Source organism: Pseudonaja textilis, chromosome 5 (assembly GCF_049901715.1).
Source record: "Pseudonaja textilis isolate UNSWEBS1 chromosome 5, rPseTex1.2, whole genome shotgun sequence".
Classification (NCBI taxonomy): domain Eukaryota; kingdom Metazoa; phylum Chordata; class Lepidosauria; order Squamata; family Elapidae; genus Pseudonaja; species Pseudonaja textilis.
In genome coordinates, this window is record NC_141994.1 from 28,189,734 (window position 1) to 28,209,500 (window position 19,767).

General features: G+C 38.0%; 1 protein-coding gene across 3 annotated transcripts in view; it reads left to right on the forward strand.

Moving 5' to 3' along the window:
• The window catches only part of ARID2 (AT-rich interaction domain 2), a 190,407-nt gene that overhangs the window by 144,527 nt on the left and 26,113 nt on the right, over window positions 1–19,767 (forward strand). For all 3 annotated transcript variants that reach the window (XM_026700645.2, XM_026700652.2, XM_087934407.1), the window contains 3 exons: window positions 3,650–3,798; window positions 14,383–14,521; window positions 18,864–18,949. In XM_026700645.2, coding sequence (XP_026556430.1) covers window positions 3,650–3,798; window positions 14,383–14,521; window positions 18,864–18,949 — 374 coding nt within the window. The remainder of the gene's footprint in view (window positions 1–3,649; window positions 3,799–14,382; window positions 14,522–18,863; window positions 18,950–19,767) is intronic.

A 19,767-nucleotide genomic window follows, 5' to 3' on the forward strand; every position in this document is an offset into this window, starting at 1 on the left:
AATATTTAAAAACAGGCATTTCTGAAATTTAAAACTGAATTAATTTTTCAACTTGGCTTTCATCACGAAAGATACCAGACAAGTATCTTGTTTCTTGTTGGACAAATTATTTACTAAATTTATATGCCAAATACTTATTATTTGTTTGACACCTTTTTCAAGAACAGTGGGGAAGATAAATCAAACAGAAGTGATGATGTAAATTTCTAGAGTTAATTTCATAATATTACCTAGTTGGACAATGAAATGTCTGCAAGAAAACAGAGAGCACCAAGGATCCCATAACAGGGAGAATGTATGAAAAAAGGTATATGTGTATGAGAAAAAAAATTATGTCTCTGTTTATGTACATGGGTTGTCTGTTTTCAAGTAAGTAGATTGTGTTGAGGTTCACACCATTATTGATATATTCCCATCTAGAGAACAGCTATCTTCTAGTGTACTTTCTCAAAGTCAGTGCCTGAGGGAAAAAAATCTCTGATATAAACTCATAGTTCAGCAGAACTTCTTGTGAATTCCAACTAGGAACTTAGGTTTGTCCTCGTGGCTGAAATTATTCTACTTAGTAGAATTCTGTGCATATAGATAGATTGCTGATAGATAAACAAATAGCTTTATGGCTGGGAATGCCTTTTATTATCTCCATCTAACTAATATGCCATCCTCTCATTTGAAGTTATCCATCCTGTTACAAACTTACATATACGCTAATTAAAATGCATAGTAAGTGAATTGGCCTATTAAATGGTAATTGTGGTGGCCAGCTTTGAAAAATCTGAAATGAAGAAAGCTGCTCAAGGTGTCCCAGATGAATGTTAGGCTCAGGGGGAATGAAGCAGATAGGCACTAAAGGTAACATGGACAAGGCTAACATTTGAGACAACTGGAGGTATCAGTAGATGAGAGGCCTGATTTGGGACCTCTTATCGGCCCTGGAGCATGCAGAGATGAGTGCAGGTCAGAACGGAGCAAATCTGCATAACTTCTTTCCATTCGAGCTTCTTAAAGCATTAATATCTGAAGAAAGAATGAATCTCTTAATAAGATATATGAACAGAATAAAAGTTGAATAAGTCTTTCTCAGTTGTTGCCCATTTTTAAAAAATATTAGCTTAAAATCATATTTAGTTCTGGGTTTCCTTTTTGAATTTTAGGGAAAAAAATCAAATAATATTTAGAGTATTTGTTACAAAAAGCTGAAGATAGGAATAGGGACAGCAATTTTAAATAAAAGTTCCTATTTGCAAGTCCTGTATTCCTGTATTGTTGAACTGGGGGAAATCATCTGCTTTCATCTGACATGGTACCTCTCCCCCATCTGTGGAAAACAGCTCCCTATCTAGCCTTCAAATTTTAAATACATTCTCTAAAATACTTTTCCTTACAGAGGATGACTGAAGTTATTCTGATATTCATTACTGAATATTTGTTTTTATCATTTTCTGCTTAAAGCGTTTTTATTCAATAGATTTTGAATGTGTAAGATTAATAAAAGAAGTTTCTTTCCACAGATTTGCATACTTCATAAATGAGTAAAATTTCAGAGAAGTGCAGATAGTCCTCCAACTTGCATCATTCATTTAGTGACCATTCAAAATTACAATGGCACTGAAAAAGTGACTTCCGACTGTTTTTCCCATGGTCACAAGTGATCAAAATGTAGATGCTTGCATTTTTGACTGTTACAGTCATGTGGGAGTCATGTGATCAACTTTTGTCACCTGACAAGCAAAATCAATGGGGAAACCAGATTTGCTTAACAAGCATGTTATTAACAATTGGAATGATTCAGTTAACAACTGTGGCAAGAAAGGTTATAAAAATGGGGCAAAATTCACTTAAGCTGAGGACTACCTATATATAAATAAACAGGCTTATTGTCTGTTTCTTATACTGAACAAATTCATTGCTCTTTTTCAGTGGTTTCTAAATTTCAGGGTCATTATTAATAAGGTCATTATTACTATTGGTTACTTGGCTCCTATTTTAACTATACTTTCAAGTAGTATCCAGAGAACAAGGAGTTGCTAATAAGACTTTTTTCTCATATTATGCAGATATAGCAATAGGAATAGCACTTGGACTTATATACCACTTTATAGTGCTTTACAGTCCTCTCTAAGCGGTTTACAGAGTCAGCCTATTGCCCCCAACAATCTAGGTCCTCATTTTACTCACCTCAGAAGGATGGAAGGCTGAGTCAACCTTGAGCCTGGTGGGATTCGATCTGCCAAATTGCAGGCAGCTGGATGTCAGTAGAAGTAGGTTGCAGTACTGCACCCTAACCACTGCGCCACCAAAGCTCATATAGTTGACTTACTTGTAATCTCAATGCCCAAGAGGTGTGATGTAGTCAGTAAACTAAGCTTTACAAATCATGTTTCTTTCTCCTGCTAGTTTCCAATTGCAGGGGTTTTATACTATTGAGAATGCTGTTTGCTCCAAAGTTTTTTTTTTTCAACTTTGTAATGTATTAATGTAACTTGCAACCATTTTTATATGAGTTCTTACAAAACATCTTTGAGTAGAGAGCACTTTTTCATTCATCTTCATGCCCCCTCTTAAACCCAGATTTAAGCCATAATGATCAGGTCTGTAAATTGAATGTTCTTTCTGAAGACCGTGATTCATACTGGGGTACCTTCAGTAATTTATTGATAGCCAAGCTTTAATACAAAATTACAACAGGTTAGTGCAAGAGGATTACAAGTTATATTCAGTATTTTATATATTATGTTGTATTGTATTACATATTATATATATCATGTATTTATTATATTTATTGTATCATATTAGTATTTTATATACTGCTTTAGGAATTTTTTTGACAATTTGAATGTGTTGATAATGCAGAGACTGTTTCCATGTAAGACAAGTGGGGTTGGGGATTGCTGCTATATTAGAAACTTGTCATTAGGAAATGAAGAAAAATTTGGAAAGTTATTTAAATAACAAAAAGGGGTTTTAGCTTAACATTTTCACTGATGCACTGTTTTTAAGTACTCTTTATCATCCATCTGAAGTGCTTCAAGAAGTATTTTATGCGGTTTTTCCACTACAGGGGATTGTCAGCAGTGTATGTGTTTTTGTGTATACATCTGCACACACACACACGATTATTGGGTTTAATAGCATGCATATTGATGTCAACTAATGATATAGCATGGTTCTTAAGAACTGCTAATTCAGGTATTTTTTTTAAACATATCTAACAGGCATTGAAAGGAGCCATAATTAGTTCAGTAGCTTTGCTTTAAATTGCTTAGTGTGAAAAATATTACTAAAATTATGCGGTATGTTTTAAGTTACCCAGTTGCTTTCTTTCCCCGTAAAAAGCAGTTGCCATCTGTAAATCTTTCTTAAAACTGTGTCTAATTCTCTGTTGAGTAAAAATAGAGCAGATATAGTCTATTGAGCAAATCTGTAAATAGCACATACTTTTTTTTTTTTTTTTACTCTGTAAAGACAATCTACTTTTGTTGAAATAAAACCATGGAAAGCTAATCATGATATAGAGCTCTTTAATAATTAGTGGTTTATGTATATGAAACTGTACGACATTTATATCTTAAGGCAAAATCACTGGATGTTGGGAAAAGTATGAATTCATTATATAAATAATCCTTATTTTTAAAACATTTTCTCACAGAGCACACCTGTAATACCGGTACCAACAATGCAAGTTCAAGGTCCACCTGTCAGTTTGCCACCTTCTATATATACTGTATCAAGTCCACATGCAGAACAAATGAAAAAACCTGATCAAAATTTCATGTGTCTTTGGCAATCCTGTAAAAAGTGAGTGTTTCCATAATACTTGCTAAAGATTAGTTTTATAAGATACATTTATGTGGTATGTTTTTGCTGACTGCATCAGTTTGAAATGCTTTGAAACACTGACTATACTTCATATGCATGCTGGATTTTTCAGGGTTTTTTTTTTTTTTTAATGCAGGAATCAGACCCGCATCTGGAAACATAGCAACCACCTAATGTGGGAATTCAAATATTCTCATTATCGCTGCAACATACAATTTTGTAGGCAGTTGGCTAGCTTACTTTTTTATTGTCTAAAACCAAAAATTATATCAAGTTGGCTAATAGATAGAAAACTATCTATTAATTAAACAATGTTGAATTGTTCCCTCTCCATTAGATGAAATAGCAAATCTTTATAGAGCCAAGAATTTCTCCCTTTTAATTCTCTATCACTGAAATGTTTGGTAGTATTTTGCTGATGAGCATCCATATCCTTGTACCTATCACCACCCAATAACATCCAAATATTCATAGTTTTTCTTTATAAAATTTCTTTGAATATCTCTTGTTTCATACTTATGTATTTCCATTAGTTGTGAGTATTTGGAATCTTGCATAAGAACTTAAGGAAGCCATGCAGAAACTACCATTACATTTTTCAATTGTCTTACATTTAAACTCTTCTTGTTACTGTTTTAGAAATTTTAGAATAATGTTCTTCAACTTTTCACAGACAATAGAATTTTGCCTTTCCAAATAAATGAATACATTATACATTTAAATGTTGTGCCCTGTTTGCAGATAATCATATAATTATTTAGGTATCACTGATCCTCAGAAATCTTGTTCTGACCAAGGTTTCCTGAGACACCAACAAACACATGTTAAATCTAAAACCCTTTTATTTTAGTTCAACGGCTGTGAATTATCGTCATTCACAGCCCGTAATGAGTCTCAACCAGTTATAAATAGTCCCGTGGAAGTCTGCCAAAGTTCTTCGGGAAGAGTCTGATAAGAATGCACCTTTATCTTACTTGAAGTGCTGCCAATGACTGAAGTCCCAATTAGTCTTTCAAAACCAAATGGAGCACAAATTCACCATGGAGCTTTCAGGTTCCAAACCAACCAGAGTGAACAACGTTACTTTCTGCAAAGGTTCCTGTCCCTTTGCACTTCCTTTATATCTCATGGGAAGGGCAATCACCTCCACGCCTTACTCCCGAGTTACCCCTTTTGTCTTAACTGCTCTTGCCTTCTGGCAGCTCTGTGCACTGGAAACAGGCTCCCCTTGTTCCTCTGTCTCGCTGCTGTCAGATTCTGGAGGCTCCGGAGTCAGCACATAACTCCCAGATGGCCCTGGCTCTGTATTGGACGCAGGACCATTGTCCGAGTCCTCCCCAGACTCCTGAACTGGTCCCTGTTCTTCCCCACTGTCCAATTCTGCTTCTGTCTCAGCAGGCTACTAGTGACCACAACACATCTCTTCAGCACACAACCCAATTCTGTGTGATTGGATCTCTCTATGTTCTATTTCTTAGAGTAGGTATTAAAGAATAATATAAATCAAGATATTGGGTTTTTTTTCCACGATTTATATTTCAGGTAATGAATATTGCAGAGTCCAGATAAATGGATATATTTTCCCTTGCATGCCACTAATTGAACTGATTTTATTCTCCCATTCAAACTTCTATTTGCATAACTAGTGTAAGGACCTGCCCCAGCTGATCCCTCAGGAAAATAAGACTCTTGAATCCATTAAGTTGAATCTAAAGAGCTTTTACTGAGAGAAAATGATTGTAGGAGAGCAAGATGGAGTTTGAAAAGTCCTGTGCAAAGCGCAAAGCAAACCTTATGTTTCCCCAACCCCAACCTCCCTGACCAGTCCACAGGCAGCCAATATGATGCCACAAGGTTGTTTTGAAAATGCTGAGGTGCTAGGCAGATAACAGTTCTCCCTCGGCACGATGGCCTTGAAACCAGGCTGGAACCGGCTGAGAGAGAATCCGCTCCATCTCCAAAGGCAATCCCCCTTCCTTATACCCAAGCATTTACAGCAAAAGCATGTGAAATGCCGGCAAGCCTCCTCCCTACACCTTCGATCAGAATGGCAGGACATGATGGAGGACCTGACAAGCTGTCCCCTGAATAGTGACATTAATACTGCAGAACATAACAAAACAAACAGGGAGAGAGAAAACAAACAAGAGAAATGCCATTTGGGTTTGTCAGGATACTAATTATGGAAGTGTTTGACAAGTTTAGGGGTCTAACATGGTGATGGTCAACCCATTCATTTTCAGCTGTTGGGAAATCTTTCCAGGCCACTAAGTACTGAAGGTTCCGAACTTCTGGTTCTGGTTGCAGTGGAAAGGGAGAAGAGGAGAGGAGAAGGAAGGAGGGGAAGTAGGGGGGGGGGAGGAGGAGAGAGGGAAGTGGAGGGGAGGAGGAGAAAGGAAGAGGGAAGTGGAGGGGAGAAGGGAAGGGAGGGAAGGAGAAGGACAGAAATGGAGAGATAGATTGTCAATGCAAAATTTAAAATATGAGGAGAGGGGAGAGGAGGATAGAGAGGAGAGGGAAGGAGAGGGGAGGGGAGAAGGAAAGAGATGGATTGTTGATATAAAATTGAAAATACAATGTATTATAAAGGAAAATGCATAATAAATTTATTTTTTTTAAAAAAAGTACTGAAGGTTCCCCTATGCTTACGGAAATCTAGAATTTCCTGGATTTCAAAATGCTACTCCCCTTCTATCCTTAAAGGCTCCAGGGTTGTGAAAGTTTAGGTCTAAGGAGAGAAGTGACCTTAGGCTTTAATAAGCTGCAGCAAAACATGGGGTGAACCTGTTGAAGGGCAAGTCCAATTTTACAGTTATGGGGTTATTAATGTGTTTGATTGGGAAGGATCCTGCAAACCTGAGTCCAAGTGTCTTTGATGATTATAGACACTGCAGTAAATGGATGGAAAGGTCGCCAATCTTAAACAGCTTTGATTCCTCATGCTTCTTGCTGGCTTGCTTCTTATAAGCACGACGTGTGTGTGTGTGTGTGTGTGTGTGTGTGTGTGTGTCATTGAGGGGCAATTCAGGCATGCCCCTTAATGAACAAAGACTTTGGAGCTGCATGTTATGTTGGCCTCAATGAGGAAATGATAAATGGCTACTATGAAAAACCAGATGTACTTTTCCCAATAATCTGGGGAGATTAAGCTTGACAGTTACTGGGTTAATTACTTTAATTATCTGAAAAGGCTCTATAAATTTTGGATTCAATTTTCTAGAAGGTAAGTGCAACTTCAAATATTTAGTTGATAAATAAACTTTATCTCCCACTTCAAACTGTGGTTGCTGTGAACGATGTTTGTCAGCTTGCATCCTGTGGATTTGTGTTGCCTTATTCAAAGCCTTTTTTGTGTTTTCCCAGGATTCCTTAATTGCGTCCATCCATTCAGTTACTGACATGGAGGGGGAGGGAATCCCTCAGTAATTCAGGCATGGGAATGAACTCCATCCCATTATTAACCTGGAAAGGAGTCAGCCCAGTACTGCTATGCACAGCATTGTTATAAGCAACCTCCGCAAACGGTAGCAAATCAGCCCAGTTGGATTGTTGATAATTTACATAACATCTTAAATATTGTCCAATAATTTGATTAGTTTTTTCTGAATTTCTGTTAGTTTCTGCATGAAATTCTGAGTTTAGACCTTGAGAGGATCCAATAGCTTTTATAAATTCTCTCCAGAATTTTGCAGTAAACTGAATCCCTCTATCTGAAATGATTCTGCGAGGTACTCCATGCAATCTATATATATGACTAACAAATATTTTTGATAATTTCCTGGCTAATGGTAGTCCTGGACATGCAACAAAATGAGCTTGTTTGGAAAATAAATTCACAACAGTCTGTATTCCCCCCACTCTCAGGTAAATCTACTATTAATGACTGTATTCCCCCCCACTCTCAGGTAAATCTACTATTAAATCCATCCCTATCTCCTCCCAGGGTTGGGATGGGTCTGCTACAGATTGTAATAATCCTGGAGGTTTTCCAGGTCTGATTTTCCTTGTAGCACAAGTGGCACAACTCTTTACATAATCCTCCATGTCTTGCTTCATTTTCAGCCCCCAAAACTGGCAACTGACTATGTAGGATTTTTAAATATCCAAAATATCCTGCTTGTTTTGAATCATGACTTTTTTGAAGTGCATGAAGATGTAAAGTTATGGGGACATATAGGCTAGACCCCTTCCATGCTACACCTCCTGTATAGTTAATAAATCCTTATTTTCTTGATATTGAGTATCTGTCAACTCCTCTTCTGGCGCTCCTTGTTGTTCATACTCTAAAGTCGCCATTTCTAAAAATTGTAAGGCAAAACCAAACGAATTGCCTCTTTCTTGTAGCATTTTTTTCATATTTCTTACTTCCATTTTTAATTATATATATGCTTTCGTAGATTTTCATGGGTACAGGTATGCAGGTCTTGGCATGTTCGGGTCTTTTCCCGTGTAAGATAGAGAGTATCTGGGCAACGTTTTGATGAGGTCCCACTTGCCATCTTCAGGCTGGTGCTTTCGGCTTTGTGCTTGTGCAAGCAAAGCGTGATCAGAGCTGCCGTCTCCCCATATATACTGGTGGGGAGGTTGGCTGCCAGGTCACATCCAACGATCCAGGAGATTATAGCACAAGACCCAGGATGACACAACAATAGAACTCAGAAGGTCATCACATAGCCCATTACCCAGGTCGTTACAACACAAGATGCTGATAGACACACAGCCAATACTTCAGCCACACATGTTCTTACGAAAAAGGTAGCCAATCTGCAGACATCAACTCCATCAACCAATCAAGAAATGACAACACAGCCAACCTCCCTACCAGTATATTTAGGGAGACGGCAGCTCTGATCATGCTTTGCTTGCACAAGCATGAAGCTGTATGTATGTATGTACGTACACACACACACTTTTTGTGTCCACAATTATCCAGTGATTTAATTCAGCCAATATCTATAAAGTTTATTTCCAACGATCAGCTTTTATTAATTCCTCTTTAGGTTTTCTCAGATTCATCAAATAGTCCAATGTCTGTAAATTTAAGTTTAAGCCAAAATCACCAAACAATCCAAGATAGTTTCTTTCTGCTTTTTTCTTTGTTTTAATGTTCAATATTCCACTTTCATTTTCCAGGATCTCTATTTTATTGTATCAAAATTTCACTTATTTTGTATCAAATCCAACTTTTAGAAGAACCAGGTTATAAGAAGTCACACATAATTTTTTACCACTAGATGGCACTCTCTTTCCAAATTCCACCCTTTTTGCCCCTCGCTTTTTCTCTCCATTTAGGGCTTTTAAAATTTAAAGTACCAATAAGTCCAAATATCAAATGCTGCTTTTTTTTTCTTTGACACATTCAAGTTCAGCTTTAGTTTTATGCCTGTTTAGTGTCAAGATCATATATTTATTGAATTTAAGCAGATATCTTCTTCTGGCTTTCTCCTTTCAAAGTTCAAAGCCACTTTCAGCTGTCCAAGAATTTTTTTCTCTTCACTTTCTCTGTCCGACACTTTAATTATCTCTCTCTTAAAAATTCCTTAAAATTTTAATTCGGGGTACCCTGTATTTAATTATTGCACCTGATTAGCCTGGGTTTCATGCTGTCCTTCACCGTTCCTGAACAATCTCGTCCAGGTTAGTTCTTCCTCTTCAGGGTGGCTATATTTGACTACTGCTACAGCTGTCTTTGGAGGGGAGTGGAATGCCTAGCCAGGGAGGGGAAATGCGGCTCCCCTCAATCCAGCTGGCGGTCTCCCCCTTCACCACCCCATAGGGTGGTTCTGGCCCTAAATGCAGATGATCGGGGCCTCCTACAGGAGAGCGTGGATCGAAGCCGCGGACGATCATGGTCTCTAGTCTGTCAACGAGGAAGACATCACCGGAAGTCCATTCAGGGTGTTTTAGAATGGGTTCCTGTGCAAAATGCCTTTTTAACAATTCAAAAGCTTTTTGGCATTCTAGAGTCCATTTAAGGGGTTATCCAGGTTTTGCCTTGGTTTTCCCTCCACTCCCGGTTTTCAACAGTTCTGTTATCAGTAATGCAATCTCTGTAAATGAGGAGATAAATTGCTGGTAGGAGTTCACAAATCCCAGGAAGCTTTGCAGTTGTATGCGATTCTTTGGGGGTTGCCAATTCAATACAGATTTCACTTTTGCTGGATCCATTTCTATCCCTTGATTTGAAATGCAGTAGCCAAGATAATCTAATGACTCTATGGAATTCTCATTTGGATAGTTTCATATACAGCTTTGCATCTAATAGTATTTTTAATACTTTTCTCACTAATTTGATGTGTTCTTCTAGAGTTTCATTATAAATAAGAATGTCATTCAAGTAGACCAGGACCCCTTTATACAGATATTGATGTAAGACTTCATTTATGAGCTGCATGAAGACCCCTGGGGCTCCTTGTAATCCAAATGGCATTACTGTGAACTGAAAACTGCCTAAGGGACAATTGAAAGCAGTCTTCCACTCATCTCCTCTGATGCAGATTCGGTAATATGCTTCTCTGAGATCTAGTTTGGTAAACATTTTCCCTTTTGCTAAATGTCCTAAAATGTCCTTCATGAGCGGTAGGGGGTATGTGTTGTGAATACTCATAGCATTTAGAGATTTAAAGTCCACACATACGCATAACCACCCCCATCTTGTTTTTCTTTAAATAGTACAGGGGCAGCCACTCCAATTTTGCAGGTTGGATGAAACCTCTGGCTAGATTTGTGTCTATATAGTCTCATAGCTCTTGCATTTCCTTAGGTGTCATGGAGTACATTTTTGGTTTTGGTAATTTCGCCAATGCTAATTTCTCTATAAACTCATATGGCACAGTCAGTGTTGTGATGGGGGTGGGGTAGCACATTGAATTCCTCCCCACTGAAGACTTGAACCAGATCATGGTACTGGATTGGGATTTCAGGAATCCCTGGGGGTTCATCAGCCAATGATATTATTCTATCCTCCTGGCTTGCCTGTAGTTCCAGGCTGACAATTTGGCTGTTATCTTGTTCAGGAGGTGGCTCAGGACCGAGTGTTAATTTGATTCTCCTATAGCCACCCTCCCAGCTTATATTTGGGCACCATTTGTCTAGCCAGGCAAGATCCAGGATTACTGATTGGGTCATCTTTGGAACTACTATGAACTGGATTATTTCCCAGTATTTCCCTAGTTTTACTTTTTTGGTGACTTGCGTAGCTGGACTTCCCCCTATCATGGATCCATCCAGTTGTTGGAATCGAATGGGGGTAGTTAACATTTTAGTTTCTGTATCTAACTTATGCACAGTCTCAGGACTGATAAGACACGGCAGAATGTCAGTGATAATGTCTATGGGCCCTTCTACACCTGTGCGAGTAACGGTCAATGTCCCTTCAATTTTAAAAGGTAGAATGGCTCCATTTACCATCAGGTCATCTTCGCGGTCTGCATCTTGCACGATGGATACTCCTGCTGCCAGAATTCCCTCCCCTGTTGGTTGTTGGAGACCTCAATGGCTTGGCACACAAATTTGCTTTTTTCCGAAGGTTTTTTTGGTGCATTTTTCCATTTAGGTGGAGCAGGTGTTCTTCCTTGAGGTACTGGGACTGGTGCTAAGCATTCCTATGCTCCATGTCCTTGCTGCCCACAACGGAAACATTTCATGGAGGTCAGGAGGCTGCTGTTTGAAGTCCTTCCCCTTGGCATGAAACTGAGCGTTGTGTGAATTGCCTTTTGGGTTGTCTCTCAGCATTGCTTTTCCAGTGCTGTCTAAGCGCGTTGTCCATTGTTATGGTCATCCTGTACCACTCATAGATTCTATCCTTAGGCAGATTTTTAACAACTCCTCATCTATACTTTCTTGGAAATAGTGCACAAGTATTCTTTGAGACCAATGACTGAGATTAGTGGCCAGGCATCTGAACTCAAGCACCTATTTCTTGCTGGGTCTACCCTTCTGCCTGATGCTTTTTATTTCAGCTTTTGATTCTTGTACTTAGGAAGAATCCTCAAAATGTGATCAGAGCTCTCTTAGGAAGTCATCCACATTGTTTAGTTCAGGAGCATCTTCATTATTGAGCTGGGTGAACCATTCAGATGCCTCCACCTCCAAATTGTCTCCAAGGAATTGGACTAGTTCTGCCTCATCGTGGAATTATTTCCATGCCTGTCGATGTAAGACCATGCTCTATTCAGGAAAAATGCAAGTTTACTTGCAGTCCCATCAAACATGGTTTTAAAAGGTGTTGGAGCTGGTTGTGGTGGTGGAGGTGGGGCTGCAGCTTGGGCTGGCCTCATTTGAGCTAGTTCTCAAACCCATCTTCTGCCCGAATAAAATGCCCTTCCCAGAGAGATTTGGTCAGCTGGAGGTAGACAAGGGGGGAGGGCTCGTTCCTCGATGGATTCTTTCCGGACTCCCCCTTCTCCTCCCCCTTCTCTATTCCACTCTCGGGGGCGAACGGTATAATGGTGGTAGATCTCCAGCACCAGTAGATCACCCTTCTCAGGTTTCCAAGTGATGAAATCCATTTAAAAAGAAAAGAGCGAAGTCCATTTTCCAAAACAATTTCTTTTATTTAGGAAAGCATCAAGTTGGCAAAGTCCATGGAAATTCCGGATCTGACACAATCTGGAATTACTCCACAATATCAGAAGTTAGAAACAACCCCCAAAAGTCACATTCTCCAATATGTTTTTTGAGAAATCCATAATAATGTCAGGTTTCCAAGTGATAAAATCCATTTAAAAAGAAAAGAGCAAAGTCTGTCTTCCAAAACAGTTGCTTTTATTTAGGAATGCATCAATTGGCAAAGTCTGTTGTAATTCCGGACCTGACACAACTTGGAATTACACCACATAATATTGGAAATTAGAAACAGCACCTAAAGTCAAATTCCCAATAGAAGTAAATCAATGTTGCCTGGTGTCATCAATCTCCACCTCCAGGTTTCAGCCGAGTCGGTTTCTGTTCCCACAGGAAGGAAAAATAACCTAGCCTAAACAAATCTCCCTATCTCTATTCCTCCCACCTTAGGAATGTGACAAGCCTGAAACCCTCCCCCTGTAACCAGCAAAGAGAAAGAAAGAAAAGGAATATATAATAGGGCCAGTGAATTCTTAATACTTCCCCAGGAATTTCAGGGAGGGGAGGAAAAGAGGTGCCACAACAAAGATTTGGGGTATTGGGCAAGAGGAGCAAACAGAGATAATCCATCCCAGCACTCACTCTGTTTTGTTTAAGTTAAGGGGATTCCTTGGGAGAAAGCATAGACTTAGGAAGGAAGCACTCAGGTTCGACTCAGTGGGATATATCAGTTGAATGTGTAATGTGTTGTGTCTCCTTTGCAGAAGGGAGGGGTTAAAAGCCTATTCTGATCAGCATGTAGCACAGGGGATGGGACAAGAGAAAGAAAAAGCCTCTTGATTGCTGTGCACATCTTTTCACACCCGTCAATCATTCGCCATCTCCTACCAGTCAAAAAAATAAACCTTCACCGAAAATAAGCCCAAGTCCTTATTTTCAAGCCAAAAGACTGGGTCTTATTTTGGGGAAAACATGGTAGTTGCTTTCTGGTTCAAGTGGAGCCCAGTCCAGCACCACTTGGACTTTTGGGGGGTCCATTTCAGTGCCTTTGTGTGAGAGCAATAATCCAAATAGTCTATCTTTCTCTGGTGAAACTCAAGCTTGTAAAGTTTGTCATACAGTTTGGTGGCCTGCAGTTTTCTTTGTCTACAGCCTACAGACCTCACTAGTTTCATCTGCTCTGCCTTTGTTTTAGTATAGATTAAAATATCATCTAGATATACCAGTACTCTCCTATACAGGTGTTCATGTAAGTCCTTTGCTGCAGTTACAGCAAAAGCATGCAAAAATGCCAGCAAGCCTTCTCTCTCCACCCATCCACCCCGCCTCCAACAGAAAGGCAGGGCATGATGGTGGACCTAACAACTAGTCACTGCTCCAAGCTTTTAATACTGTCGTGGTGATACAGGAAGTCTTTACAAGCTACTACCTAATAAAATATGGGGATGCAGTGGCTAAGACGCTAAGCCTGTCGATCAGAAAAGTCAGCAGTTCGGCAGTTCGAATCCCTAGCACCATGGAACGGAGTGAGCTACCAACCAACCTAGCAGTTCGAAAGCATGTAAAAATGCATATATAAAAATAAGGGCCAATTTGGTGTGAAGATAACAGCGTTCCATCCACTTTCAGCATTTAGTCATGCCGGCCACATGACCATGGAGACATCTTTGGACAGCGCTGGCTCTTCGGCTTTGTAACGGAGATGAGCACCGCCCCCTAGAGCCAGAAATGACTAGCATGTGCGATGGGAACCTTTACCTTTACCTAATAAAAATATATAAAATATTTCAATTCCATTTATTTATATATTTGTGTATGGCTGCTATAGAAAGCTGGTGCAATGGGTCTTGAAAATGTAAATAGAACCCTTGAAAAACTTTAGTTTTCGACTTTTAAATAACTTTTGTTTTTGATGATTTATAAGTAATAACTACGTAAAAAATGATTGCAAAAGAATATACTGTTTTCTGAAAAATTAAAATCCTTTCCATTTTGCAGGTGGTTTCAGACACCATCCCAAGTTTTTTATCATGCTGCAACTGAGCATGGAGGAAAAGATGTCTACCCTGGACAGTGTTTGTGGGAGGGATGTGAACCTTTCCAGAGACAAAGGTTTTCTTTCATTACCCACCTACAGGTAGAAATTTCTCATTCCTTTTCTAGAGTTTTATAGTTAATTTTTATATAAATAAAAAGTATGTTTTAGAGTGCTGGAGTGCTGAAAAAGAGCCAGCCATTTGGTATAAAAAAGAATTGGGCTTCTTATTTTTAGAAATAGGAATAATAAACATCTGGGTCTCAATAAATATCTAGAAAGAATTTGAAATAAATTAAAAGTAGCCTAAAAGTAGCCCATGACATACTCATTGCTGTCTAAACGTCAAAAGGAATGAATTGAATAATAAAACAATTGGCTTTCTGGATTAATTCTATCAATCGTATAGTGTCTTGAAAGTGAAAATAAGACAATATTATTGTAAAACACAGTATGACTTTATGTATGTGTTTGGTACACCAGTGAAAGACCTTGGAGTGAGAATCTTATTTTGAATTTCTAGGCTAGTAGAGAGAAAAATGATATTTACATACAGAAGAAATACCCTGTTAAGTATTTCCTAAATTTCCTTCTGATTTCATAGTAATTACAGAAAATTAGCTGCCAACAATGAGATTATATTATTCACTGGGGATTTTCCATGTTGACCAGACATCATACTGATTGATAGACAGGATGTGTATATGTGCATGTTTGTTTATAAAAGTTTTAATCAGAATTGTTAATCACAATCCCACAGCAGCATACATTTACATTTTTAACTTCCAAAAAAGGACAATATCTGTAGCTCAGGGTTGAAATGAGGAGTCCTTGGTGTTCTTTGAGCTTTTGTTTTCTTGCAGATTTGTTTCATTCGCTAAATTAGGCAATATAATCAGTTCTACAATGCACTGGTGATGTTACCTAGTTTGAAATATCTACAAGAAAACAACCAAGCTCAAAGAGCACCAAGGACCCCTCATTTTTAACTTTGTATAAGTATCTGGTATGTATACTGTATAGAGGATCAAAGCAAGCACAATATTTTAAAAATACTAAAAGAGTAGAATAATTGGTTAATATTTTAACTATAAGAATAGAGTCTAATTACAATTGATAATATATTATTAATAAAAGCTTGTGCTGAAGATTTTGTTTTAAAGAGTTTTTATTTTTTAAAAACAAACATACACATACAAAACATAAGCCATCTTCATTTTATATACATAGTGTGTCAGTTTGTTACGAATTTTTTGTGCCATCCTTTTGTAGTCATTACTCACAGTTTATATCAATTTTCACATTGTCAAGCTAACATATGCTTATATATTTATCAGTTATTAATCATCCATGACTAAACTATTTATTCCATCATTTTATACAAGATATTCCAAATTTCATCATAAAATTTATGTTATACTTACAACCAATGGTTATATATGTCTATATTATGTTTTATATCAGTCTATTAAATTTCTATCACAGAATTATCTAATCTATTACATTACCATGAATTTTTATCAAACCATTGATAAAACAAATCCCATATCATATAAAATTGTTTATCTTCTTGTTATCTAATTTCCAACGTCAATTAACTCATTTCAGCACAGTCCATAATTTTCTTAATAACTTCCTCCTGCATAGGTATTTTATCGTTTTTCCAATTCTTAGCAAATACAATCCTAGCCGCCGTTAAAACACTTACGATCCAATATTTAAACTCTTTGTTATATATTTCTGGTATAATTCCCAATAAAAAGACCTCTGATTTAAAGTCTATATGTTTTTTATCATTTTTAACAACCATGTGTGGATTTTAGTCCAATATTTTTTGCGTCCGAGCATGTCCACCACATATGGTAGTATGAACCAGGTATCTGATGACATTTCCAACATTTATCCGATTTATTCTTAAACATTCTCACAAATTTCGTCGGGGGTAGATGCCACCTGTAAAACATCTTATACAAATTTTCTTTATATGCAGTTGACATTGTCATTTTATAATTTTGAGACCACAATTTTTGCCATTTTTCTAAGTCAATCCCATATCCAAAATTTTCCCCCCAAGCAATCATTGTTTCTTTGACTTGTTCTTCCTCCAACTTAAATTCTAATAAATGTCCATAAAGTATTTTAATTACCTTTTCATCAGTACCCATCAGAATTTTATCTAAATCAGTCAACTTATCATAAATGCCATCCCAACAGCAAGTCATGCCCTTCTAAGGTCAATAGTCTACTGTTCCTTAATGTTATCCATTCCTTTACCCACATCAAATTTGTTGCCTGGTAATACAACTTCCAATTGGACAAGGCAAACCCTCCTCTTGTTCTTGCATCTTGTAACAATTTTAGTTTTATTCTTGCTTTTTTGCCCTGCCAGATAAATTTCAACACAATTCTATTTAGGTCTTCAAAAAACTCTTTCCCTAGTCGGATTCGGATTGTCTGGAATAAATATAAAATTCTAGGCAATACATTCATCTTCATTGTAGATATTCTTCCAATCAATGATAATTGTAAATTTCCCCATTTTGCCAAATCTGTCGCAATCTGCTGTTTGAGTTTAAGATAATTATCCTCCTTCAATGTGCTACATCTTGGTGTAATGTATATTCCTAAATACTTAACCTTGTTTATGACCTGTATTCCTAAAACTTCTTCCAGCTCTTTCTTTCGTCTTGCTAACATATTCTTTGTTAATATCTTTGTTTTATCTTTATTTATTTTCAAACCTGCTACTTTTCCATATTCTTCTATTTTTTCTATTAGTTTAGGTGCTGTTTCCAATGGGTCTTCTAATATGAATACCAGGTCATCTGCAAAAGTTTGCAGTTTATACTCTTCCTTTTTGATTTTCATTTCTTTTATTTCTTTGTCTTCTCTAATATTTCTATTCAACACTTCCAATGTTAACACAAACAGCAGGGGCAACAGTGGGTAACCTTGCCTTGTCTCTTTTCTTATATTTATAGATTCTGTTAGTTCTCCATTTACCATAACCTTTGCAGCAGGGGTGGGATTCAAATTTTTTAACAACCAGTTCTGTGGGCGTGGCTTAGTTGGTGGGCATGGCTTGGTGGTCGTGTGACCGAGTGGTCATGTGTCTTGGTGGTCATGTTATTGGCTGTACATGGCCAACTCAACATCACTCACATCGAGGCACGCATCTCCTCGCCTGGCCTCTCATGACTGTGGGGATGCTGCAACAGTCGTAAGTGTGAAAATGGTCATAAGTCACTTTTTTCAGTGCCATTGTAACTTTGAATGGTTACTCCACACAAGCAAAGTACCAGCAAAAGAGGGGAAAAAACTCCAGAGAAGTTCCTGAGACAGGAAGTCTAGTCCTGCCAAGAATGTAATAAGGGTTAACGGAGAGGCAGTTTCTGTAAGCAACACCAGAATGTTTCCTTCCTGCCTTCCTTACAGGATTAGGCCAGGAATTTCTTCCAACAACTGGTTCTCCAAACTGCTTAGAATGTTAACAACCAGTTCTAGTGAATAGGTGCAAACTGGTAGAATCCCACCCATGCTTTGCAGTTCATTCATGCTATATCGTTTCAATGGCTTAAATAAATTTTTTACCGAAACCCATTTGTGTCAATTGAAATAAGATGAATCGCCAACTCACACTATCAAAGGCTTTTTGTGCATCTAAAAACATCAAGGCCATTTGCTTTTCAGGATGCACCTCATAGTATTCCAGAGTATCCCAAATAATTCTCACATTGTCTTTGATTTGTCTCTTTGACAGGAATCCATTTTGATCAATATGGATAAAATTATTTAAATATCTTTTTAGTCTTTCTGCCAAAATTGAAGCAAAAATTTTATAGTCTGAGTTTAATAGGGATATAGGTATGTAATTTTTAACTTGCTGCAGGTCTGCATCCTCCTGTGCTGAAGATATGAATGCTATTAAATTTCTCTCTGAATGTAATCCCACTTACCTGAGAGTAGTCTCCTTTGACTTTATTTGAGCTCTATACAACTGTGTACAATTGGACGATCAGTTCCTTTTGATATGAGATTAAAATATAGTTGTATCTAAGTTTTGTAAACTGCTAATAGTGACATAACATATCAAATATTTCCAGTAAATGTAGAATTTTTTAAGTATTCTGCAATTAGCTAAAAGATTGTTGTCTAAAATCATCTGATTCCTATTATTTTCATTTTTAGTAAAATAACAAAGCTATGTGCATTATTAACCTAATGTAAAAAATGACTTTAAAAATCACTTTCTTTGATTTATGTTGTTGATTATTTATATTGACTAGACAGTATACAGAAATCTTCTGTGATGCTGTCCATTCAGGTACAGTTTCTATTCACTCATTTGGATATGTATAATCCCTTGTGATTATGCAAGTTCACCAGTCAGAGTTAAATTTATTCCAGTATGATGTAATAATACTACTTTCTCTTTCTCAAATAGGATAAGCATTGCTCACGAGATGCTCTCCTTGCGGGGTTAAAGCAAGATGAACATGGACAAGTAGGAAGTTCAAAACCTTCCACAAAGTAAGAGTTGTAAACTCCCTTAAAAATCAAGTAGCACAGTCTTAGAAACAGTGGTCGCCAACTGGTGGGCCGGGGACCACTGGTGGTCCACAAGAAAATTTTGGTGGACTGCAGAGAAATGTCCCCCCCCCAAAGCACTCCCCCCAAAGCTATTAATCCAGGCTGCGTGGGAACACAAGGCTGTGCCACCCACATGGCCCGCCCACCCACTGGCCCCTACCCTTTGGCCAAGCACAAACCTTGAGTAGAGCCACATGAGCTGGAATTGGAAGGTAAGACCAATGGAGGGGGAGGGAAATCTGCCCCGGGGTGGCTTGCTGACCTTGGTGGAAAAGTCAATCCCATATTCCAGAGCTGCAGTAGAGAAAAGACAGGCCCTTTGGTCATCCCGGAGTAGCTCCTCCAGTCCATAGCAGGCCGGTGCACCCAGGTGGAGGAGCAGCTGCTCCGGGCTGACCAAAGGGCAGTCCTGTGACTACTGTAGCTCTGGAATATGGGACTGACTTTCCCATCAATGTCAGCAAGCCACTGTCAGTCAAAATTTAAATTAGTGGTCTGCAGGATTTAAAATTATGAGTTTGGTGGTCCCTGAGGTCCAAAAGATTGGCGACCCCTTCTCAGAAAGATATTTCATTATGTTCAATATGAATAAAATGAAAGGTCATAAATTTTGTGAAAATATGCCATGTTAAAGCAAAATATGATCAGTTAAGTTGAAAGTCTAATTAAAGGTTCCAAAGTAAGTCTGACAGGAAGTTAAAGAGTTTGATGGGTGGTGAATTGCTTATCAATCTGTATATATATCCATGTGGAGTTGG